Below are 25,889 nucleotides of genomic sequence, written 5' to 3' on the forward strand. Positions count from 1 at the left end.
TATTCAACACCTCTGGCTTTGGACATCGTCCATGGGTTCTTAGAACACCGGAGGAGGAATATCACCCGGACTGCATTGACGAGACGTGGGAATCAGGGAGGAAGAGCACCATGATTTGGGGGGCATTCTGCGGGGAGATGAAAAGTGAACTAGTGTTTACTCCCGCTGGGGTTACCATCAAATCCCAGACATATGTGGATCACATACTAGATCCACATCTCATACCATTCTGGCACGAGACTTGTGAAGCTTATGGGTGGACACAGGTGGTCGAGGATAATGCTCCAGGTCATAAGGGTGTCGCCAATCAATGCAGAGAGGTCAATGAGGTGGAGTCAGTTCCCTGGCCACCACAATCACCGGATCTCAATCTCATTGAAGCTTTATGGGGAGAAATAGAAACGGAACTAGGAGAGGCTATAGGACGTGTCAATGATATAGAAGTGCTAAAGATTATGATAAGAAATGCCTGGAATTCTATTCCTGTAGATAGACTAGACAGGTTGATCAGAAGTATGCCTCGAAGACTGGAAGCAGTTATTGCTGCTGGCGGGCATGCTACACCTTATTAATATTAATGAACTATAGACAGCTTCCCTGGCCACCCGAACAACCCCCTCACCTGAACAGTCAACTTCAAAAAATGATATTCAACTGTTGTTCGGGTGAGGGAGGTGTTCGGGTGGCCAGGGAAACAATCTATACACTCTTCTCGAGACTTTTTTCCCTCATACAATTTTTGAGACATGGGCTTGTTGTCATTGGCTGCCACACCTCGCCACAGCCACTCACCCGTACCTACCCATACAAATACCCCTGTCACCTCAACCAATCAATCCGAGTTCTTGAGACTAATGGTGAACACCCGGTACAGTGTTGGTGGTCTTGGCCACTACTATTATTTACTATTACATACCTACTACTCTACTTTGCAGATTCTTAGTGAGTTTTAATCGATTCCGACTCATAGCATTTGTTTATTGGATCGCAATATACGGGTATCCATCGGCCGGCACGGCGACGGTGATGGCGACGGCGGCTACATACTACATACAGAATATGGACCGTACCATACTCCATGATGATTCCTCAATAACTAACGAGTAAGGCAATTCCACATATTTGCTATCCAGCAATATCCTTCCTTTTCCTCTGCTGATCTAGGCACTAATGCCAGTAGAGCATTTAAAACAATAGGAGTAGCAGCAGTACATACGAGTTAGGAATCCGCAAGCTGCCAAAGAGATACTCGAGTTCTTAATGCATGCGCTATATAAGCATTGCCCACAGCGCTCACCAGCGTCTCCTTTTTCTCGAATTCGCTATAGCCAGCCATGCAGCCAGGAACTCCTCGCTAGAAATGAGTGGGGGAGAAGGGGGTGTCTGGTCAAAGCTTATATTTGGGTGGAAGGGGTACACTGAGATCATAATAGCTCTGCTATAGGTCGTGCCTACACAGCACGCAATACGTTACCCCAAGCGAGATTTCTGGCGTCGGTAATTAGATAGCGTACGTAGCGGACTACATGTAGCTAGTCGAAGGAGAGAGAGAGGGAAAGGGAGAGGGAGAGAGGGAGGAATCGTGGCAAGGCTAGGGTGTGATATGTGATATGGTCAAGGAGGGGTATATGATAGCTACGCTACGGTAGATTTACATCTGGCGTTATTTACATGTAGCTACGTACTTCTGTTTCCTGCTCTCCTTCTACTTCAGTATAGTATCTGTGTGTGAACCGTGGACCATTGCAAGGCAAAAGGCATGGTTAGGCTACCGGCTGGCCAGGCCAATCAGGGTCCATATCCCCTCTTCGATCTTCTCTACTCTACTCTATTACATCTGAGAGAGAGATAGAGTTGCGCATGCATTACCTATTTTTACTCCCCCTTCTTCTTCTTCTTCTTCTTCTTCTGCACCTGTACCCATCAATCTACGAAGCCCTTCTCCTCGCGGTGAGGCCGGAGTATCTCAAAACCAGAAAATTCAAGAAATAGAGTACCTGCTGTGCGGCCGCGGCCACAGCCCAGCCCTCTAGCCGCAAGAGTGCAGTACTAATCCCAGATCGTAGTACCTCCAACTAACATATAAAAGTTCCCCTGATAAATCGAGCATATAATATCGATCCCCCATCGTACCCTCACCTCCCTCTCAATATATTGTACCTGCATAAGCCACCAGCCTCGGCTGAAAGTTTAGCAAAAAAGAGAAAACAAAAACGATTATTAGCTATGATGCGTAGCTGGCCGGGTAGGTTGTTAAAACCTAACCCCTCTTCACCAAAAAGGGGTAGCGGGCTTGTTCTATGCGGCTCTCTACCGGGGTCCCCCTCCCCTAGCTATAGCCAATCCCACGTGCTAGCCGTGTTCTGTTTTACTACCACAACTAATATATATATTGATCCGAATTCGGCTACTTCGCACTGAACCAGGACGATTACGCGTCACGTCGAGATATAGTGCGATGCGGTCTTATCGAAATATAGCACAATACAGCCTCAACTCTCGACTGCATTTTTTCTGCTACCTGTATATTCCCTCTGTGTCATTTGAATGTAGTACTCGAGTTGAGTAAGGGATGGATGAATGTTCCAGGCGCTTTTACGAAACCCAATCTACAAGGTGTATTGGGTATACGTACACAGACGGGTGTGTCAGATCAAAGAACGGGAGTGTCAGAGTAGCTAAATATTAATGTTGATGGGGGCCGGTCACCGGTGCATACACATGGTCACGGGCAGTAAAGACAAGCTTATGGGCGATACGGGTTGCCTCCGGATTTTCACTATATGGCCATGCCGCGCCTTGGCCGGTGCCGCTCAGTAGCTAGTAGCTACTATGGTGCCTGACGATCGAAAGCGGGATTTAGTTGAGACTAATAAGCACTTTAATTATGTTTTTAACCTATGTCCGAAACGAACGGCACGCTCGGTGAAGGGGAAAACGAGAGAAGAAAAGAAAGTTAGGCTACATACATACATACGCAGAGTGCATAAATCCAGAGATTGGAATTCTATCTTTCTCTCTCCTTCTCGGGCGAAGGGTTTTGCGGCTTTCGGTATTCGGTATTTTCCGCGCGGATTACTGACTACGTTGTAGTCATGGAGACATATATTGCGAAGGGGTTGTGGCTAATTCCATTTCTAGCGTCTACAGATTAGGTTAGCCACTACTACTAAATTGCACTATCCACATCCGAAAGGAGTCAAGCCTACTTGCATGTAGTACCAGAAACGCCTCCACGATCTATTAGATGTGAGTAAAGGAAAAGGAAAAGGAAGGAAGTTTTCGTATTATTAGACAATTTACTATATGCATGGGCCGAGGAAAAAGTGCCTTGCAGATATAGCATTGCGATTATAGTCCTACATCAATCAGTCACGAGTCCAAAAATATTTAACGAAAGAGTACAGTATGGCTCACAAACCGTGAACATTGTATTGCAAGTGACCCGCGAATCGAGGGTCAAAAAGTCCAATTGAGCGGCATATGCTGTAGCACATACATAGTAACCACCCAGGTAGACGGTAAAGACAGTGTATATGTGCGTCGACTATATGTTTGCATAAATATTCATCTTTACCCACCCCCCGCAAAAATCTCCGGGAACAGTGAGCATCCGGTACCTTCCAATCTTTGTGATCCGATCATGCATGGCCTCCATGAAATCGAAATGGTAATAGATTCAACTTTTCTAACAATTTCCCAAACTGGAAGCTGCGGGAAGTGAACCGCAGCAGCACGGCACATATGTTATCGAATGCAAAATGTTAGTTAGTACCTGCATTGCCTTGATATCCACAACTATGGCATAGTGGGGTAAATCCTAGAATATTGAATGCATTCACCGCAGGTATTATTGCCCCGATTACAGATCATATGACAAGTCGACTAAAGCATTATACCATAGATTGAATCTTGCTCCTCGGATGTCCGGAGATTTCTTGCGGATACGGCCTCTCGCTCATCCTTAGGACGTTTATCGAAAGAGGAAGCTGTTCTGTTCTGGTTCTTGCTTGTAAATGGTTGAATAAGTGAATGATGATGTTTGCCTTGTTTTCATTTCGCGCCTAGCTATTCACGGGATGAGGGAAAAGAAGGATCTCGTGATGCCTTAACGACAATTGATATATGACGGCACTTAAGTTATGAGGCACTTTTGAAAACGTATCTGGGTAAAGTGAGATTTTATATTGTTTTTAAGGCAAATGTAAGCCTTGCGGTTTCGTTTGGGATTCCAAGCACGGCGGTTGTGAATCATAATGGGTCGAGTGATATTTTATGATTATCACCTTGCTGAATAGTAACAATTAGCATACGATTCCTCTAGTAAGCGAGGAAGATTCATGGATAATCTTTGTAACTAATTACTTAGTTGTATCTTTTGTAATCCATCAAATCTTGACTGCATTCTGAGCTGCGGGTCAGCTCAAGGCTACTCTTGAACAAGTATGATCCTAACAACCTGATGAGCCTGTCATTTACCAATACTCAAAGATATTTTTCCTGCTGTCATACGAATGAGTCTATCGTCAAAACATGCACGTATTTCTAGCTCACACGCTCGCCCAAGATCACACTCGCGGTAAAGTAAATATTCAGGTCCAGCACTGGTAGGATCTATTTGCCAAGCCATTTGCTGAATCAAGCATACATGGTTTTGTTAGAGTTAGGGCTTCGGACACAAATAGCCGCTGATCCTGGCGCCTTGGGCAAAACGAAGATCTTCAACCACAATGTCTTTTCCTAGCAAGCGAACATGGGTATTCCCGTTCCCGGTACTAATACCACGTGCTGTACCGAAGGTGTTCTTACCTTTCCCTGCGTTTCGTTACCCAGGTGGGGCAAATGTTTCCTACCGCTGGGAGAGCATCATGGTGCAAAATGTTTATTACTGCATGACTATATGATAAGCGTCTTCGAGAAATAAACTGCCGAGAGGAAGGTATGTGTAGACGCGGGTATTCTGCTATGGTTGCCTTAGAAGCTAGCTGCGCTCACACAGACGCGCACACTATACTAGTGCTGGCCAGCTACGCAATGGTAAAATTCTAAAGATAGGTGAGTATATGTTTCCTTAATTGGCACTGCCTCTAGTCATTCAGCCACTCATAACCCGTAATCGCCAAATCGGAGTGATTATGTATGAAGCTGAAAAACTCAGCTGATTTCTACCGAAAGGTAAGTAGGGTAATACACACCCACCACAACTACGTGTGTGTAGGTTAGCATCGTGGTACAAACTCTCATTAAGCTCGTATCAGCAGTTAGGGCACGCTAACACCATTGCCGGACCAACCGAAACGTAGAATATTTAACCTACAGCCGTGTAACCACCACAATAGGCCGGCGGTAGTGGTGGAGGGTCTCGAACATGCGGTACTTCAGGGAAGAAATAGATCAGATAAGGAAGCTGCTCCCCATCCGCCAAGAAACCTGGGTGGCCATCATTGTTTCCCCGGATTGGACCTCAATAGGTTTAAATGAGGGACACAAGTCAAGTGTAATGGTACCCATGAGACGCGGATTAAACAACCGTGTCGCTAGTTTCCCAGGTCACAGCCCCATATTATAATAGCTATATAGACGGTCTGTTATGCGAGCTTCCTCCTTGGGTCATAGGCGGTTAGTAGAGCATCTTGATCCAACCCATTATATAAGTCTTTGGTGATCTGGTTAATCATTCTAATGGGCTAGTGAAATTGTTCAAGTGGTCGAAGTGGTAGAGTTCGATTCCACATGCATGCACTCGTGCATGCACGAGTATACTCAAAGAAGTAAAGAGAACCAATGGTGCCGATTAATTCAGTAAGCGCATCGTATATCTTCGCCAACTCGGAGATATTTAATTCCGTGCAGAGAAAAAAAAACTGAATTATGCTGATTAGTTATGGGCTATGATCTGAGACATTTCCCGAATGATGCAATGCGTATTACTTTCAGTAATTCTATCGAAAGTTAATCAGACCAACCGGAGATGTTGAATCCCGTTCGTCGTACAATTAAATAGGATTAGAGGGGTGCGCATGCGTACATGTAGATCAAACACTATACCTCGTGGTCAATCTCACACGAGCACTTAGACCTTCATCGTCGTTTAAAAAAAGATAAATCTATAACTGAACGTTTATTCCGGCCGAGAACTGGCGCCGTCCGATCTCGGCTTTTACTGCCTCCTCTTTTTCCTCCGCCCTCCGGGACCTGGCCCGATGCAATAAATACAGAAAATTCTTATGCCTATATATATTTATTAGACGTCAAAGCGCGCCGTGTTCAAGCTGAATGCAAAGCCCAATAACCTTCAGCTTTATAAATTTATGTACCAAATATAATGAATACATATGCGATCGGTAGTGCGTTCAGAATAGTCACTGCAACAAAATCCTAAAAATTGCTCACCAAATCTACTATGTGATGTAGGAATTCTTTCTTTTTTTCTTTCTTTTTTCCCATTAAATGATTTGATCTTGCCGCTTACCCAGCCAGGTGATATCCGTTTACCCGTCTAGTAGGAAACACAATTTTGACGGATTTTGGTAGTCGATCTAGTGATCAGTAGACTACTGCATCCACGGGACGATAGTAGAGTCGCACATGTACTTGCAAGAAGCGATCGCGAGGTTGAGGTTTCACTTGCTTCTCATACCGTACCGTTGCCTGGTTGGTCCGTAACCGATACGGGATTCTCAAGTTATGCAAGGTATCCCAAATTAGGTAATTGGTTGTAAATATTCTTAAACACAAGCTGAAAAAAAGTATATAGGGAATTCTAATAGAAAAGGTTAGATAGATTCTCTTCAAAACGTGCAACTACATCCTACATCACCCAGAATCTTCGTGATGGTACCTGCGTGTGTACTTTGATGTAATGTACTACTTACCGGGATAAAAAAACCCTGGTTCCATTATTAGGAGTACATGGGGGGTCCTTACACATGTGAAATCGTATACCGAAAAAGTATAGTAACCACTTTGAGCTGCCCGGCCGGTATCTCTGATCCGAACGAATCAATAGACTCTAATCATTTTTACTTTTCTTTAAAAAAGATTGTTTGGGTGAATAGCGGAATTAATCACAAGTGGTTGTGTAAAGGATTTTCCGAATTTGATGTGTCTGCTGAAGGAAGAAAGATACAGGATCTTTCATAAATCCCGCGAACTTTGTCTCACGAAAGTGACTCATGAGAGGTGAGTAAATGACAATAGCCGGTCATGCGTGGGTCCCTACTTACCAGATAATTCTCAAATAGCCAGTGTAAGAGAGGAAGCTTGTAAAACATAGATTACATCCACGAAGTCAACGAGGGAGGTACGTCGAAGAAACGGACTGATGATGATATTGATGATGTTGATGATGCTGAGGCTGATGGTGATGAGATGAGGGGATGTGAGATGGTTGTCTGTGACCTCTAATCACGGTGGATGTCTCATAGTCTCTGGATGACGTATCCTCTACGACCTGACCCAAGCCCCCTCAAGTGTGCTAGTGCTTAGTGCGTTAAACCTTATCCCCTAGCGCTTATTTTGTGAAGAGTTCGAGCTTTATCGAGTGACATCGCATGATTACAGTTACATATTGATAGTAGTGGCATGGATTCATTCAGATCTCTACCTCGGTTATAAATATTTCCCCTTGAGATATTTCCTCTCCATTTGATTTTGATTTGGGGAAGAAGGTGTATAATTAGGATACCTAGTGTAATCAGATTATTCGTGACATTCCTCCATCAATCATGTCTATGCGTGGTAGAGTACTTAGATCTAGTGTATTTTAACACCTAGATCTATAGACTTCTCTTCAGAAACACACATATTAGCTTGAATGTCTTGCATTTCGCAAGGGGTTAACCGGAATTGGAGTAACAAACAGACATGAAGCCAAGCTAATTACAAAAGAACAATGTTTAAATTTGTATTTATATGGAACTTTGGTCTGAAGAAGTTCTGTTCAGTAGTTAGAGCTTATATTTTCAAGCGTCTAAAATAATATGGGATACAGGTACAAGGAGAAGAGACCAAGAGTAAAGGTATAGAATACCCCCAAGCAGTAGAAGTTGGTACAGGATCGATTGTCTACGTAAAAACGCCTCCAGGATATCGATATTAATGCTAAAACCAAACTGGATATTCTCGGCAGCTAGAGGTATTTTTGATGTTCCTATTGAAACAACCTAACGCCGTTATTTTCGGGGGTTTCTCGCCGACCGAAGATTCACCGACAACAATATGGATGTTCGTTGATCGAGCAGGCGGGGTCCTCCAGGGCTAGGGTTACACCACAACCCCTCCCAGAACGGAAATGATCCGAGCTCCAGTTAATTAATATTCTACTGCGGCCACGACTGAGCCCGCACGCCCTGCAACGCCCCGTGTCATGAAGGGCTCTCCAACACCAATCTGAACTCTCCCCCTCTTCTCACACCAGCCGAAGACTCCTGTACAAAATTGCATGCACACCTAAACACCCCCACCTGCATCATGTCTGAGCCCACCACATTCACCCCGCCGCCAAGCACCCACTGGCCCTCCAGCAACTTCGTCCTCGCCGCCGGCACCGCCACATTCCAGCCCTCGACCCGCAAGGTCCTCATCATCCAAGACACCTCCCGTACACGTCCCGGCACCCCGCGCGAGAGCTGCCTCTGGTTTCTTCCCCGCGGCCGCAAAGACGTCGGCGAGAGCATCGAGGCCTGTGCTGTGCGGGAGACGCTTGAAGAGGTATACCCGCTCACCCTTGCACCGTATATGAAGTAATCTGCTAACACAGTAACTCCAGGCCGGCTACGCCGCTACGCTCCTCCGTACCCCCACGTAACCCTACAACCCAGAGGTACCGGTACTAGCGCTAGTACACCACACACCGAAGCTTTCCACCTCCAGGCCCTGCCCCACATCCTCCGCCGCCCACGGCGGCTGCCAGAGAAGCTGGATGATCTCCGTCTGTACGTGGCGTTCTGGTTCCTGTGCACGATCCCTGCGGACGCGATGCGGGCGGCGGACTACGGCGCGCATTTTGTCGGCGCGCATGAGCGTGGGTATGATTCGGAGCTTGTGGAGGTTGGTGAGGCGGTGAGGCTGTTGAGTGGGGGGAGGCTGGAGTATAGGGAGGAGGAGGGCGGGGAAGGGGGTGTGGTGGAGAGGGCGACGGGGAGGGGAGTGGGGTGGCAGGATGTGGAGGCGGGGTGGGCGGGTGGGGTGGAGGCGTTGGTGGTGGCAAGGGGGTGGGGGGTTGTGAAGAGGACGATGGAGGGGAAGTGGGTGGATGTGGAGGGGGGTGCTTCTGGGCCGTAGATGGCTATGGGATGGGCCGTTTTTAGATGGCTGCCTGCTGTGGACAGTTATAGACTACATGTAGTTTAATCAAAGGTAGATATTAATCAAAAAGTCCACCTCGAGCAAAACAGTAAAACTGCTTGCTAATAAGCTCAAAGCTGTAATTTTCAGCACCGGGGGGCCTCCGAAGGGATTCTGGGACGGCAAGAAGCTTGCCAGTGATTTAAAGATATGTTTTTAAACAATGGAAACATATTGCCATAACTGTAAGGTTGCATGCAATTAATGAATAAAAAAAAAAAAAAAAAAAAAAAAACAATGGAAACATGAACTATCACTCGAGAAATATTCCGTCTTGGCAGGCTTCTCCAACATCTCAATGAACAGCTATCCAAGCCAGAGTTCCGTCTAAGGTGTCTCAAGCCAGCTAATAAACATCAAACACAAACTCTAGAAGCTTGAATACCTCACCACATACTCTCGAGAAAGGACGCAGCATCCAAGAATCCAACATCGATACGCCATCTCAATTAACTGAGCATAGATTACCCTCCAGTCTAGCACTTCACAATCAGCAATCAATACCGGACCATAAAGAACAGCTCGATCACTCGATTTTAGAACATATCCACATCGAGACCTTAAAGAGTCTCCGTATCCTCTGTGTATACTTATATCTATAATTAATACAGCCTATGAGAGAAGGAGTGTCTAATAGCTATCTAATTAACTAGCTTAGATCTATAACAGAAATCTACCCGTATGATACCATACCATACACAACAAAAAAACGCCGTGTTCCAAATCCTACCAAGTATGAAAAAAAGATCTATCACAAAAAAACGATCCAATCGAAAGGAAAAAGATGGGGGTGATAAAGAAAAAAGGAAGTCTAAAGAAGATCTAAAGGAGATCTAAAAAGAGAGGGCGGGAAACTTTCAACAGAAAGTAAAGTTCTCAGGACTTATGCAGGTAATACCCCAACCATGCTGCTCTCTGACAGCACCTATCACGCACACACACTTCATCAGCACCGTCCTCACCACCCTTCCCTTCTCTTCCCCCAACTCACACACTCTCCCCACTCAATCAAAGAAACTTCAAAACATACCGTTAGATTCTGCAGCCCGCTGTTTCCCGCCACGCGGTTCATCCCAATCCCCACACCCTCAATAACCGCCAGTAAACACGCACACCCCACCGCGCCATTTCCCGCCGCCTTCACGCCCCCTCGCACCGCGAGCGCGCCGCCCGTCAGGAAGCCCGCGATAACTACCACACACACACACCCAATCAGCACCCCGTCCCCCACCCCCCACATCTCACCAAAATACACAAAACCGAAAAAACTTACTGGCGTTATAAGGATCCTCCTTCTGCCGCACCCCCTTCACGGCACAATCAAACGTCGAGAACAAGCCGCCCCACACACCAAAGTTACCGCCAAGGATGGGCGCGCGCGCCTTGATTGCGGTGAGGGCGTGGATGCGGCGCTCGCCCTGTTGAAGCCGTCTTGTTAGCTATAGCTCGCGAGTTACAGATAGCGGCAAGGGGGAGTGCGTACGGGAGGTGCATTGCGGAAGTCTTTGATACCATGCCAGAGGGCACCGCCGACCGCCTACGATCTGTTAGTTTTTGGAGCCCAATTATTAAGGAGAAGTCAGGAAAAACACTCACCCCCATAGCAAACGCACCCCCAAAGTCGTTGAGGACAACCCAGGGGCAAGGGTCCCTCGTATGGTCCGTCATATGTGCTGTTAACACCAAATAGAGGAATTGAAGAAAGGGAGCTTCCTGGAGCTCCCTGGCTATTTATATGGCAAAATATGTGGTATGCAGGGAGAGAGGGGGGAGAACAGACACGGGGGGCGGGGAGGGGAAGGCTTTTCGGGGAATTTTGATCAAAGCTAGCTTTAAAAAACTTTTTTTCGGGGCCTGATCGTCAGGGTTGGAATCGAAGACAGCGGCTTGCTAACCGGGTAGGGGATAGTGGGGGCTTGGCAGACGTGTGGGGGCGTGCACAAGTGTGCGGGTGTGAGTTGACTAGCGGGTGTGCTTCATGGTTTCTGGTTCGGTTTGGGGTGGGGAGATATTCTGGCACTTGTGATTGGACGGCGCTTTGGGGGCCCTTAAACAAGCAATAGTGGCTGGCCTTGTGCATAACTAGCCTGCTACATATTCCGAATATGGAGACAGATGAAATGTGTGAAGCAAGATCAAATATCAAACCTACAGACACTATCAAGCCTACAACAGATCCAACAGGAAAAGACTGAAAATATACATCAAAATAAATACCAGAGCTCCGGATCCCTCCCAGAGCCCTCCCAAAAATTAAGACTATTACTTTTCCCAAACCAACATAAGAAAGCCCCATAGCTACTTAACGCCACCTCGACCAATTCGGCGACCACTTCTCATAGCACATATTCTCCATCACCCACTTCCCCGCCAGAAACCTCTCAGCTGCCTCCAACGAATCCTCCTTCAACGACCTCCCATCAAGGTGGTCCCAGCGACCCTCAATCTCGTCATACGACCATCCCCTGAGCGCGGCCGGTCTCCAGCTCGGGTCCATGCGGTACCTGATACTGACCGACCTGTGCATGCTCTCATGCGTACACATCCCCTGCTTCTCATCCTCCTCGTCCAGATACGCCCCCGGCGATCTATGCACCCCGCTCATGAGCCACATCAGCAGGTTATCCGCTGAGTTCTCGATCTTCCCGCCTGCCCATTGAAGCATTGGGTCCTTGAGCCCTGTTAGCTCGTCATGCACATCGTTCTGGAGGATTTCGATGAGATTGGTTCTGCTGAATTCGAGGAAGGGACTGAGTTGCTGGATCATCCAGCCGAGTGTTACGTCGGCGATCTCCTGGTTCTCGTAGCCTCCGCCGATGTTGGTGTGCACGCCGGGGAACCAGACTTGCTTTAGGTTTGTTTTGGAGCCGACGGGTTTCTTCCATAGGGTTGGTGTGAAGGGGCCTCGGTGCTCGTCGATGGCGAGGGCGTGGAAGGCGTTTTCAACAACCTCAGAGAGACCGACATCGTGGAATCCAATCCTGAGAAAGTTAATAAAGATTCTGAAATAGGGGGATTTGTGATGTAATTCATACTGTTTGTGGCCCGTGTCTACGGTAGTGACCCTTTTCTTGCCTACAAAAGGGAGCTTTATCTCTATCGACGGGACCCCGAGCGCTCCAACGGTATCCCAGCACCCAATCGCTTTGATGCACACCTTCCTGACTGGAATGACATACTTCTCGCCCTTGGCCCACAGTTCCTGGATCTTCCTAATATTACAAGAAAGCTGATTTAGCTTTTGGTTTCTTCTATTTGCGTAGCAGTAGGCGGGGTTGTTACTCTGGCGTGTACTCGTTGCGTGTATACGCCCTCCACACCTCCGAGAAATCGTTCATCCCCTTCTTCGTCAGCACGCCGATGGCGCTGATCAGCCCGCACACGGAGCGCGCCGTGTAGGCGCCTCGTGAGAACCCGATCAGGAATATCTCATCGTGCTTGTGATAGTTGTGCGCGAGGAAGCCGTACACAGTGCGGATGTTGTCGTCGAGCCCCACACCAGTCCCACCTAAATTATCACAACTCACCCATTAGCACAGGTGTACGGGTGCGAGTTTGTTTGGGACAATTGAGGCAGGAAACTTACCACCAAGAACCTTATCGAGTTTCCCGCTCGTGCCTACCCGCGCATGTAGTACACGATCTGCTGCACCTTGTCGTGCTTCGAGTACGACTTTATCGCTCTCGACAGCCGTGTCACATTTGATGGCGGTGCCTTCTCGGCACCATCCGACCGCTGCCATGTTCCTGTCGCTTCGTCAGTGATTTGACCAAGGGTAAACCCCATACGCACACACACCGTCGCAGCAGATAACGATCCGCTTGTACTTCTTAAACTTCTTCTTCTTCTTGGCGTGGATGTCGTTCTCGGTGACGAAATCGATGTTCTGCAGCTTGAGGTGCGCGCGGAGCCCGTCATACTTGAGGAAGTCCGAGTCGGACGAGTAGGAAGTCGATCTAGGAAGTGATGGAATCATGGCTCGTTGATATCTTCAGGCGCAAATTAAAGACACCGAAAGAACGTTCCTCCCCCAGATATATATAGCTATCCCCCAAGAATCAGTGCGCCATGGCACTCGGAACTATTGACAGAATGCGATACATGTCCGAGGGAAAAAACAAAAAAGACACGTTTTCTGAGACAGTGCGAAGCTGCAGCTGCCGACCGTATGGAGAGAGAGTAAACATTCCTACTCTCGAAGACGCCAATTTAGCTGTTGCGTAATGTTAGGCATATAATACATGATGTTAAGCTGTCTGGACGCCAATCACATTGTTCATCGCGGATGACAGCGGCCACGGGAAAGTTTCAATCATCACGATCGCAGGATTGAGGTTTTCGATTGGCGAATTCGCTTCTATGGAGGGGAGCGCGAGGTTGGCTGGTCGGGTGAGGATGCCTGATAGGTCCCTGCATGAGTGTTGGCACGAAATGGAGAAGTTACCCCCGGCGCTGATCACGGTAGGGATCAGCTCTGGCTAGTGCCGTGTAGATCACTAATGTCACTGTCTAAGTGGGAATAGCGGTTTTATGAGAGATTGATGAAAACCGAATTATGATTGAAGGAACAGACTCCTTTTATAGTAAAAGACATGATAAATAAACACGTATCATCAAGACAACCAAACTTGTTGTCTTGGCAAAGTACTAATAACGGTTGATAGCAAAGACCGCAAAACAACTGAAGTAAGGCGCACAGTGGAACAGTTATCTAGTCGATATTCTCTTGCGGCTTGCCAAACTTAATTTAACATCTCGTGACACTGACTATTGAATTGAAAGTGTTACCGATCTGATAGTTTCCATGCAAGTCATTTGGAACCAGAGTATAAACACCTGCTACCTAATCAAGTACTGACAGCAAAAAAGGCTGCAAACGGACGGTTTTGCAACTCACATCAATTAGTAGTCGGCACGTGATCATTCTCATGGGTAATCACTCGCTCGAATCGTGGCAGGAGGCACAGTAATCCTATAAAGTCTGACTCGGGACTAGGGTTAGGGATAATGTCTCCACAGTTCAACTTAGAGTGAGCCCAGTGCCTGCCTAATTAACCTGTAGGTACAGTAGAACATCAGGTCAATTTAACCCGGGGCCCCATAAGTGATGCAACGTTAGGCCTAGCTTGAGAGCAATACGAAAGCACCCCCACGACTTTGCCTATCAGAGTGATCATATCTTCTTGATCTCTCCAGGCGCAATTGCTGAGCAATGGTCGTTGCATCACTTATTGGGACCAGGGTATTGTTAAAGTGAAACGATTCGTCTGAATACTGTATCGACACGACCGCAGAACACTGCATGCCGTCTCTCTTAGCCCATGCAGCCCGATGACGATTTACTATTTATAACCGGGCCCCCATTGGGGAGAGCCAACGATACGCTCGTTACACAGCGCTTGAGCCTCAAAACATGACAACTTCTGATTGCTCATTCTCAGCCTAGATATATAAAGAGCACCTTCTCCCCACCCGTTAGCAACAGGACCAACCTGCCCGTCATGCCTAACTCCGGCCGAAAAACGACTAATGAACAACTCACTACCTGCATCCACCTCACGAATTCCGTCTCCTCACTATGCTACGAGCACCTCAGCACCACGCTGCGAATCCCCGCGGGATTCCAGAGCCTCGTCGACGATCTCGGTGGGGTCCTGGGGGTGCTTGGCGTGGTGAATCTACGGGAGGTTGGGGCGGCGCAGTTTGGATGTGCCATTGTGGAATGTGTAAAGGAAATGATGTGGTTGAGGGAGAAGTTGCGGGAGAGGAGGAGGAGAAGGTGGGGAGGTAATGAGGTTACCGAGTATAGAAGAAGGGTTGGGGGGTTGAGGGTACTATGGGAGACGGCGATGGCGGGGATGGATCAATTGTGAGTGTGGTGAGGTTGAATTGTGGATATTTGGGCTGACCGCGAAGTAAGGTCAATGTCGCCGGCAGTCATTGATGCGCATATAGCGGAGAGGTTGGGCGAGAAGAGGCCGTTGTCTATTGATTTGAATCATGAGCTTGAGGTGCTTGGTAGGGGTGAAGCCGAAACTATAAGAGTATTTTCTTTGCTAACCCTTTGAACAGCTCGAGGAAAACGTGAAAAGGTGCTCAATTGGCTATATCCAGAAGCTTATGACACACGACACCGAGAAATCCGGAGTCGAAGGGACGATAATATTGGGAAGTGGTTCTTCGAAACTCACGAGGTTAAAGTATGGGTTGATCATGCGGGGGCTAGTTTGCTGTGGGGTCGTAGTGTTGGTTGGTGTGTCCATTCGTTGTTTTGTTACTTATATTGACTTTGGACATAGCTGGTGCTGGAAAGACCTTCATGAGGTACTCTTTATGATGCGAGTATCCCGATCATGCAATTAATTAACAACACATGGATCTAGCTCTCTTATAATCGACAAAATCAAGGACCACGCACCACAAGGAAGCGTCGGGGTGGCATACATCTATTTCAACTACAAAGACCAAGCTCAACAAAAAACCACTCAAGTCTTCACAAGCCTGATCAAGCAGTTCTGTGACCAACTCCCAAAGCTCCCTATCGAGGTCTCAGATCTCTACGACAAGCTAAATTCTGACAAAAGGAGACCCACGACCATGCAATTGTTCACCCTTCTCCTCACTGTTGTCGAGTCATTTGACCATGCTTACGTTATCTTCGACGCATTGGACGAATGTGATGCGGTGCTGCAGAGAAAGGAACTCATACCGCTGATCCGCCGAATGTCACACAGCGGGAGTTTTAAACTGTTTATCAGTAGCAGGGTGGAACTATCATTGGGGCATCGAGATATATTCGATGCATTTCAAGATGGGCGGAAAATCACCATCTTGGCACATGATGAGGATATCGATCTTTATATCAAGGAGAAGATCAATGAGAACCCTCGATTTCGAAATTTAGTTGAGAAAGGGCATTGTAGAGAGGTGATTGTATCTATACTCAAGACCTATTCGCAAAGATTGTAGGTCGAAGTATTTACATATGTCTTCTGCAATATTCTACTGACAGACTTGATCACAGATTCTTGCTGGTAGATCTGCACGTTGGATATCTTTGCCAGCAGCCAACTTTACGAAAAGTCTTTATAGAGCTTGAGAATCTCAAACCATACACCAATAGCAGAAAGGCTGTCCTCTCTCAAACATACAGCATGGTTTTAACCTTCCTTCAAAGCCAACCACAAAGCCACGTAAAATTGGCAATCGAAACTCTTTCATGGCTAGTCAAAGCCCAGCGAACATTAACCGTCGAAGAACTCAAACAGGCTATATCAGTCAAACTAGGGAATCACGAAATAGATGAATCCGACATGCCAGATAAAGAAACCCTCGTCAATGCCTGTGCCGGCCTGGTTGTAATCGATGGTGACACCGTTAGGCTATCACACCAATCTGTGCAGGAGTATCTTGTGACGAACGCCGTTATTCCCCAAAACGCAGATGAGAATATTGCAATGTCGTGCATTACATTTCTCTCATTCAATGAGTTTTCTCGAGGAGCCTGCGGGCGTGAGGTATCACTTGAAGTTCGACGCCGGTTGTATCCTTTCATGGACTACGCAGCCAAAAACTTAGGCTTTCACCTTCAGTCCTGCAACGAAGATCTCACAAGAGATGCTCTCTTCAAACTCTTCATGCATCCAGGAAGCCTCTCGTCGTACTTACAGGCTCTAAAGGCCCAAAAGCTGTGTTCAAAAAACTTAGGGTACCACACTCGGTATATAAAACGAACGCCTTTGCACGTTGCCGCAGCTCTGGGGCACTGTTCCTTAGTAAAATTGCTATTAGAAAATGGCGCCGGAGACCTGGATATAAAGGTTATAGGCTCCAATATCGGCGATAAAAGCGCAATCCACTGTGCTACCAATGCCGGCCATGCATCGATAGTTAAGGTACTGCTCCAGAAAGGGATAAAGGTCTCGGATACTATAGATGGCGAAAAGGCGCTACTTACAGCAGCATCCGGCGGCTGGAGTGCAACTGTAAAGCTGCTACTCGAGGAAGGCGCTGATATCTCAGATGTTGGATATGACGGGGATACAGCGCTACATAGAGCAGCATCAGGCGGGCATGAGCAAGTCGTTCGACTGCTCCTTGATAAGGGCTTGAGTCCGGCTCTCAAGGCCCGGGATGGAATGACAGCATTACATAGGGCAGCTTTGTCAGGACATGGTTCAGTAGTTGAGCTCCTACTAGATCGGGGTGCTAACATCTTGAGCACTGGAGAGAGTCGAGAAACTGCGCTCCATCAAGCCGCATCTGGGGGCCACGAAGATGTTGTTAAAATACTGCTTCAAGGAGGAGCTAATATTTCCGCAACAAAAACGTATGGAGAAACCGCGCTGCATAGCGCAGCATCAGGAGGACATGAGCAGGTAGTACGATTACTACTTCGAAACGGCGCCGATGTAGGAGCATCGGCAGTAAAGAATGGCGGAGAGACTGCCCTCCACCAAGCAGCATCTGAAGGATTCAGAAGCGTAGTCAAAATCTTACTCGAGTACGGTGCGGATGTTGGGGTTCAAACTAGATATGGTGTTAGTGTTCTGCAAAGAGCAGCACATGGAGGGCATACATCTGTAGTCCGCTTCCTTCTCAATAACGGTGCCGATGTGTCGGTGACGACGAAGTACGGAGTTACGGCGCTACACCGGGCAGCATCTGCGGGACATGAATCGACAGTCCAGCTACTCCTTGAGCGGGGCGCTGTTCTCTCTGCTTTCGATGCCGATGGAGATACTGCACTTCATGGAGCAGCAGCTGCTGGACACTACCATGTCGTAAAGTTACTCATTGAACGCGGTGCTAAAGTCGATGAAGTCACAAAGAATAGCGGCGAAACGGCATTACATAAAGCTGCTTTCGGGGGGTATCGAATAATAGTGGATTTTCTGCTTCAAAACGGCGCCAATCGTTTGGCCTTGTCGAAGAATGGAACGATGCCATTGCACAAGGCTGCATCATCCGGGCACGGGTCGGTTGCTCGAGCACTTCTCAAAGATCTCGCGGACTGTCAGGTGTCGGCAGCAAAGCATGACGGCGAAACTCCATTACACTGCGCTGCCTTAGGAGGTTATGAGGCGATGGTAACCCTGCTACTCGAAAGTGGTGCGAATATTTCGAAGAAGAATGGTGATGGAGAAACGGCGCTGCATATTGCAGCGTATGCTGGGCACGCTGCGGTAGCTCTTATTCTAATCGACCGCGGTGCCAAAGCCTCGGACAGAAACCGTAGGCGAGAAACCGCTACTGATAGAGCAAGAGTTGGGAGTCAGAGACAAATGGTCACTCTCTTATTGGAAAGCGAGTTATTAGAAAAATGTCTTGTGAACCCTCGAATATCCGCACTGTTTGCAGAACATAGATCAGAATACTCGCGAAAAAGCATGTAATGAAATGTAGTACGAAATCTAAATGGGAAGTAGCTACATGCGTGTATATAAGTAGTTGACAAGTCTATTATGGATTTGGCGATGATCCTAGTTGTAAATATGTAAAATTCAGAAATCTTCTAATATATACTTAATCCCTTGAAGTACACCCCTTCGTTCGTCAGAGAAAAAGGGAGAGATATTAGGCCCAAGACGGCGTGGTGATATGCAGAAAATCTAGCTACCTACAGACCGTGGAAACAAGTATCTAGTAATACTATTTTATAGCGGGGAGTATGGCCATATCCCCGATTTCCACTTGCAATTTTGCGGGACGGGAGCCGGAAAAGCTATGTTTAGGTATTTTTTCATAAATTCTTAGCGGAGAACATATTTTAACTTTTTGGCAGACAGCAAATAAATATTCAACGCGGGCATGTTTTTACACCGCCTCTTTTGTAGACACGCGGATTACATAAAGACAGAAGCCCTTTGCAAAGATTGAGCATACATGTAGGGTACCTCTACCTTCTAGAACCTGTGCCCTCCCGAGGCTACAAGTAACTCCCAACCACTCTATTATATCTCTATAGAATGAATTCAATGCTGGGGGTGCCGGGTAGGGATAGATATTTAAGCCAAGACATTCGAGTGATCGCGCATGAAGATAATATAGTGTCGGGCAGTCAGCAGAAAATGCCAGGTGCGTATAAGGCGCATAGAAACAGAAAACCAATCGTACGTTATTAGACAAGACACGTACCAGTAGAGTAGTGTGAAAGGGGTTAATGTGCCTTGACGTCCACCCAAGGCCCGATGCCAAATCTTCCCTTGATTGACATATATGGCCGGCCTAGAGGTTCCGGGTTCATACTTGTTGACTGTGACGCGATGAAAAGACTATGCCCCTTTGATGTATATATTTATAGTTTACAGTACATACACAGAGGAAACGCTTCAGGCTGACGTTCGTGATTAAGGTTCCACTATGGTTAGAGGATGATGATGGTTTTTTTGTTCTTATGCCGTAGCTTTGTTTTATACAGGTTCGCTAACAGGACAGATTTGCTTGACCTAGTTCAGCCATGTTATCACTGACCCGTCTCCTGACACAGTTACAACTAGCCCGCACCACAACGCTCACCTAAAATGAACCTTCGGTTTCTCTTGGTAGATTTAGCTAGGCTTGAATATAAAGAGAGAAATATTTTCAATTCTTCTCAACGACAATAAAGTTGCTAGAAAGATAGAGTAATATCTATCTGTACAGTTGAAATCTGACTGATCTGTACTAGAAGAAATGAAAATACATGTGTGTAATCCCACTAAAACGCATTAATATAGGTAAATAGCAGAAGTGAACGAACTAAGAAAGAAAAGAAGAAAAGAAAAAAAGTGAAAGAAAAACACTCGTTTGTATATCTAACCATGACACATTAACGTGAATGCAATGTCGAAAGTAAATAAAACATGAAAGCGAAGCGTGTATCTAACTATTGCCATCAATATAAATAGCAAAGGTAAATGAAATCGAAAAAAGAGTACATGTATCGTGAGTATGAAGCATTAATGTATATCGCAACTGTAGGTGAAAAAAGAAAGACACTATTCAAAGCTTAAGCCTACAGTGGTAAAAAAAAACCATCTGCAAGCAGCATACATACCTCCCGGGTATGTAAAAATTCAACGGTTAAACGACCCAGCCTTCCCCACCGTCAAGCATCGCTTCACGGGCCGTGGGAATGATCATAAAGCCGAGCGAAATGATGAGACAAGCTAAAATAGTAAGGAAAAGTATCTTCACCAACGGGTGTACTTGACTAGAGATAATAGTCACTCCCTTAAATTTCGCGAGAAGCAGATACTTCTCAGTCAAGAATTCCTCCACTCTTAGCTCAACGTCCAACCAAAGCCGTCTCATCTGAGTAACTTGGTCGCGGCGTAGGTGCACTCCACCGATAAGCTCCGCAAGTACCTTATCATGGACTTCGGCAACGGATTCGACAAGCTTATCGCCTGCATTCAAAAGTTCAAACATTTGTGTTTCATCTTTTGTGGACAGAAAGCCGTGTATGTGATGTCTAAACCGTAGTTGCTGCAACGGCTGAATCATCGGAAGAAGATTTTCCGCTTCCAAAGTGCTACCTTCGACTAGCTGAATAAGTAGTGCCACCTTTTGATCAGGGTTTTCCTGGGCCTTGTTGATGTAGATCTGGAGCCTTTTACTTAGAGGAATACCGTATCCAATTTTGGACGCAATGCATCTGTAGATGGATCTGATATATTGCTTGAGGCCTTTTTGTCTCAACAAATTGTCGAGATTATACGACCATAACCTTTTACCGTTATCCTCATCGGTAGTGTCTTGATCTGGACTCAGAGAACGCATGGTCGGTGCGAGTATATACGGCATGATGATATTTTCTGTTCTTTGACGATTTAGTGAGGTGAAGGGTAGTATGTGATAAGTTTTTGTAAGAGAGCAAACTTAGTAAGAGAATAAGTTTTGAAGAACTTACAGGTCTAGTAGTGGAAGAGATTCTTTAGAAATGATTGACACGTAGTAGATAATTAGGATTAGGAGGAGACGTGATGATGAAGGAAGTAGACGAGATTATGGTAATTCAGGAGGTAGTGAGAGGGAGAAATGCTCTCGTGAAGATCGAACTAGGGATGTGAGTACTCTTACGAGATCTAAAGAGATACGAGAGAGTGTTCGATGATGGAATATAGCCCAGTGTAGGAATATCTGAAGGAATTTTCTATATCCTGTGAAGGAACTTTATCAAATCGATGAAAATTGAGGAATGATTCCTGATAGTCTCTGGATCTCTGGTGAGGAAGAAGAAGTTGAGAGGGGTTGGTGGGGGATCCGGGAAACGACGCCTTAAATAGTGATTTTCTACCCAGTACTGATAATATCAATGAGTAAGTGAATTATATATCCCAATGTCAGGCAGACAAATATCCGGGAGGACATAAGGTCATAACCTTAATAAAAATTGACTTATCCCGGGGACGGAAAGCTAGTAGGCTCATTATTCAAGCGGGAGCAGTGCCCCCTCGTCAATACATCATATGGCAAGCTATCCCTCTAGGGCGTGGTTTATCACGTAAAGTCCCCACCTTTTTTCCTGCTTTTTTCTTGTTCCGTCGATCATATTAGTCCTTTCAATCGGGTTACAATCTCTCCTCAAGTCAAATTGCTACCTAAGCTCTAGTTTATAATCTCATGAGCAGTCTCATCGTGTGGCAATAGTATTAATTGCCAATTGGTTGTTCAAGAAGTAATTAATTTAGAATAAAGGCTTGTGGTTCTAAGTAAGGCTCTTGTGAGATACATGAATTTATTAACGCTGTGGGGCGGGAGATGTTTTGCGTACTCATGGTGGTAATGATAGTTGTTACACACGTAGACAGATCATTGACAGTCATGAGTCGCGACAAACGAACGTAAGCGACGGGTATAATACAAGTAAACTTGTATTTACTATTTTTAACCGATTAACCAAAAATATTGTATTATAACTCCAGTTAAGGAGTTAGTTGGCATCTAGAATTATAAAGGATTACGCAGCCTTCTGGATCATGAATGATCACGCACCATTTTTGAATCACAAGGTATCACTCGGTATTCGGTTGTACTTGTCTGTTAAACGAACATTGACCTAGCAACCAAATAAAATGCTTAATCTCAAAGTGTCAAACCATATCATTGATCATTTTACGTACCTCAATAGGAAACTCACATTCTACAAGACCCCCCTTTTCTCTATTAATCAGCAGATGTAGCAGCAGCTAAAGGGTAATTGTCAATAGCCCTAGGTCAGACCCAGAGCACGAAATGTATTAAGATTAAGGTTGATTAACGGTCAATGAAGGGATCTACACGTAATGCCACTCTCTACACTCATATAGCTCCGAAGCCGTAGAGCACTGGTCCGTTTGTTTTATTTAACCCAAAGATCAGATACATGCAGTGTCCGATCCCCTCGAATCTCAATTTTGTTTTTTCTTCCCGAAACTCCGACCAACAGCTCCATACTAGGATCAGGCGCAAAACGCAATCAAAACGATTATACAAGAAAGTCGCTCAATCATGGGCCTCTTTTTCTCCGGTTTCTTCCGCAGCCTTTTCTTTCTTCCTCATAAACTCTTTCCCCAGAATATTCACCTTTCTTCCATCTTTGTCAACTTCCGCTTCAGCCTCTTCATTTTTCTTCAGCCTCTCCGTCTCACCCGTGGACTTTGGATCTCCATCAGTTTTGGCTTCCTCCGCCGTAGCAGGCTTCGCTTTCTTACGCAACAGCCCCGCACCTAGTACGTTCACAGATCTCCCCTGTTCATCCACCTCTTTCTCCACCTCGGCAGTTGTCTTTGCAACTTCCGTGGCCAGGACCGTCCCCGTGGATTTCCTGCGAATAAGGGATGTCGGAAGCGTATTGACAGCGGCTTCTGTAGGTTTGGGCTTCTTACGTACACTGAGCACATTAATGGCTCCCGGAGCGCCCGGAACAGTCGATTTATCCTTATTTGAACTCTGAACTTCGATGAGACCTTTTAAGTCTACGCCCCATGATTCCTTCTCAGCGCCTTCCTTACCAGCGGCTATTGCTGCGCCTTCAAGCCATTTGACGCTGGATCTGCGGGCCTTCTCTTTATCACCAAAGTCGGCATGGTTTAAGAGGCTGTCGATGACACGAGTGTATTGTTTCTCATCCAAGAGAATCAATGGTTTTACTGGTGCTGTGAGACTAATAGTAGGTTGGAGAATTGGGTTTGTAGTACGGAGCTTCTTAGTTGGGGATAGAGGGACGGCACTGGAAGTGGACGGGCGTTTGTTGGACTTACGGGGTGATGTAGGAGACGTGGGGGAAAGAGTTGGAGAGAAAACTGAAGGTGTTAAGGGTTCCGGTGAGGTGAATTCAGAGGTTGGTGCTGTATCTGTACTGATAGTAGTGATAATAGGCTGCAATTCTGGTTTTATTGCCCCTGAGGTATCAAGTGGGGGAATAATAGATTTTTTAGGCTCCTTTCCAGACTCTTCGGCTATCACATCGGGTGGTAGTTCGGACCCTTCGGACTTCAACATCTGCTTGGATGAAGATGAAGATGAAGACGATGCTTTTCTAAGAGGCTTAATCCTTCTTTCAACCTTTGCCTTCCCTTCTCCGTCCAGAACAACCCATAAGAACCCTACACATCTTCCAAGGCTGCACTCCTGCCGAAAGCTCATCAGCTCCCAGAACTGCTCGATTGTACGCACATTCTTCCAGCCCTGGCCTCTTTTCGCTTTATCTCTTGCTTCGTCGCTCCCAAGTTCGTCCAAAAACCTAGCTTTCGGGTCATCTGGGAAGTGCGGGATCACCTCTCGTACTGTGATATCTGCTTCTGCATCGAGTTTGTATGGGTGGCCATTTACCCACTGCTCCTGCCCCGCCGAAGGCACAGGTGGTAGCAGCGGGCGAACTTCAAGACGGTCAAAACCAGGAACTATGAGATACCCTTTTGCACCACCTGCGCCGGAGGAGGCGTGTTCTTGTAGGATAGGATCGAGGACTTTGCACCACCAGGCGATCAGTCCTCTGTCTGTGAGAACATGTTTCTTTTCATTCACAGCCGAGTTCGGGAAAAGGTACTGTGTTTGCGAGCGTGCGAAGAGGGAGATAGTTGCAGTGATTGAGGGGTCAGCTTCTCGGAAGGAGTTAAAAAGATGCCTAACGAATGCTGTTGCTATGGTGCGCAGTGTTGATTTGCGCTCGCCGGTAGGGGTCGTGAAGGATGCTAGCTCGAGAGAGAGGTATCCACTGCTGTCGGCCTTACTAACAAAGAATGTCCTGCTGCCCGTTCTTGCAATGGTGTATATCAGCACCTCAATTGCGAATACAAGGATACCATCGTGTGAAATAGACAGGAAGTGGGTTTCGAGTGTAGTAGTGGGAGCTTTCTGACCCGGAGGTGGTGAGAAGAGGGATGAGGTTTTTGTGGGGGGTGTTGAAAGGTGGTGTAGCGTCAGAGAAATTGACGTTGGTAGCAAAGACGAAATTAGCGAAGCTATCGGCGAAGATGAATCTAGTGAGGCCATAATCGGTGCACCAGAAAAACGAAATGAGGGTGAATAGCAAGGCGAAAGTTTGGATAAAGAGGGGGATAAACAAAGGACACGGGGTGGACGCGTTAAGGATGCGCTTAACTGGCTGGCATGCATTATCGCGCTTATCCTAATCCCTGCTCGACAGCCTTCCAAATCTGGACCACTGCGTGATCGTTTATGATTCTAGGATAATAGGAACCTTTTCTGGTGATAGTGATTCATTCGCATCATGTCTCTTATAAACAAGATAAAAATAAAATGTACCAGTGATTCTATTGACATGAAGCTATAACATGTAATAACCAATTCAATTAGATATCTAGATCTCTCGAGAAGCACAATTCTATAGAACGAGACACAAGCCGCGGCATATAAGTCCATATTGGAGGAAAGAACTTACTATGGATGTTGCATATTCCGCGATCTCAATCGCCTAGCTGCGTTTTCAACAATGTATATCTTCATGTTATAGACCTGAATCACTTGAAGGCCGTCCCCGCACTTTAGGCCCGACGGAGCTAGAACAGAGTTTCAGAACGCTCCTCAGTTTCAGATCATTCCATCTTACGGAACTTACCTTCCACTACAGCTACAAATGACAGATCTTGTTATTCCCATCACTACTGGACGCCTTGACCAATTCCGCATTGCTACAAAACCTCGCTGCTTGTGTAGAAAGTGTTACGTTCTGGCCGTTTTCTCGAACCAGATCATCTTTGTTTACATGGAAAAGGTCTAAGACGACACAGTTTTCGGTATGCGTACTCTGCAATAACACATGGTGAAAACAGAAGTCTGCTCGGTCTAGATCGCCCCGAGAGCAGTGCAAAGACATCAGGCCTTTGAGGGCCATTACAGCAAGTTCAATAATACTAGGCTCAAATTACTTTCACACACATAGTGTGATTCTTTAAATAATAGCCTACTTAGGAAGCCCGAGCCCGATATTCTCCCGAAAAGGTAATTTCAACTGCCCAGATAGCCTATATAGGCTATCCTTCGAGAATTGTACCATGAGTTGAGAACGCTTTCTGAGCCAAGTATTAGGAAACTTGCTGTAATAAGGGAGTCG

General features: G+C 46.4%; 6 protein-coding genes across 6 annotated transcripts; 2 read left to right on the forward strand and 4 right to left on the reverse strand.

Annotated features, from left to right (window-relative positions):
• Nucleotides 1-8,472: 8,472 nt before the first annotated feature.
• On the forward strand, nt 8,473-9,508 carry LAJ45_04738 (uncharacterized protein; the record flags this gene model as incomplete). Its single annotated transcript, XM_046114315.1, has 5 exons — nt 8,473-8,712; nt 8,771-8,795; nt 8,861-9,248; nt 9,350-9,360; nt 9,426-9,508. 5 exons carry the CDS (start codon nt 8,473-8,475, stop codon nt 9,506-9,508), a joined length of 747 nt encoding a protein of 248 aa, XP_045972341.1.
• A 723-nt stretch (nt 9,509-10,231) lies between these two features.
• On the reverse strand, nt 10,232-11,016 carry LAJ45_04739 (uncharacterized protein; the record flags this gene model as incomplete). Its single annotated transcript, XM_046114316.1, has 5 exons — nt 10,232-10,273; nt 10,379-10,539; nt 10,622-10,766; nt 10,832-10,885; nt 10,945-11,016. 5 exons carry the CDS (start codon nt 11,014-11,016, stop codon nt 10,232-10,234), a joined length of 474 nt encoding a protein of 157 aa, XP_045972342.1.
• Nucleotides 11,017-11,650: 634 nt separating this feature from the next.
• On the reverse strand, nt 11,651-13,325 carry LAJ45_04740 (uncharacterized protein; the record flags this gene model as incomplete). Its single annotated transcript, XM_046114317.1, has 6 exons — nt 11,651-12,329; nt 12,384-12,560; nt 12,631-12,856; nt 12,935-12,944; nt 13,001-13,095; nt 13,148-13,325. 6 exons carry the CDS (start codon nt 13,323-13,325, stop codon nt 11,651-11,653), a joined length of 1,365 nt encoding a protein of 454 aa, XP_045972343.1.
• Nucleotides 13,326-14,850: 1,525 nt separating this feature from the next.
• On the forward strand, nt 14,851-18,744 carry LAJ45_04741 (uncharacterized protein; the record flags this gene model as incomplete). The annotated part of the gene is made up of 7 exons (XM_046114318.1): nt 14,851-15,218; nt 15,270-15,367; nt 15,422-15,598; nt 15,649-15,673; nt 15,733-15,778; nt 16,298-16,314; nt 16,374-18,744. The coding sequence occupies 7 exons, from the start codon at nt 14,851-14,853 to the stop codon at nt 18,742-18,744; spliced, it is 3,102 nt and encodes a 1,033-aa protein (XP_045972344.1).
• Nucleotides 18,745-20,413: 1,669 nt separating this feature from the next.
• LAJ45_04742 (uncharacterized protein) lies at nt 20,414-21,136 on the reverse strand (the record flags this gene model as incomplete). Its single annotated transcript, XM_046114319.1, has 1 exon — nt 20,414-21,136. One exon carries the CDS (start codon nt 21,134-21,136, stop codon nt 20,414-20,416), a length of 723 nt encoding a protein of 240 aa, XP_045972345.1.
• A 1,680-nt stretch (nt 21,137-22,816) lies between these two features.
• LAJ45_04743 (uncharacterized protein) lies at nt 22,817-24,808 on the reverse strand (the record flags this gene model as incomplete). The annotated part of the gene is made up of 1 exon (XM_046114320.1): nt 22,817-24,808. The coding sequence occupies one exon, from the start codon at nt 24,806-24,808 to the stop codon at nt 22,817-22,819; it is 1,992 nt and encodes a 663-aa protein (XP_045972346.1).
• Between the last annotated feature and the right edge of the window lie 1,081 nt (nt 24,809-25,889).

Source organism: Morchella importuna (assembly GCF_003444635.1).
Source record: "Morchella importuna strain M04M26 chromosome Unknown Morimp01GS012, whole genome shotgun sequence".
Taxonomy (NCBI): domain Eukaryota; kingdom Fungi; phylum Ascomycota; class Pezizomycetes; order Pezizales; family Morchellaceae; genus Morchella; species Morchella importuna.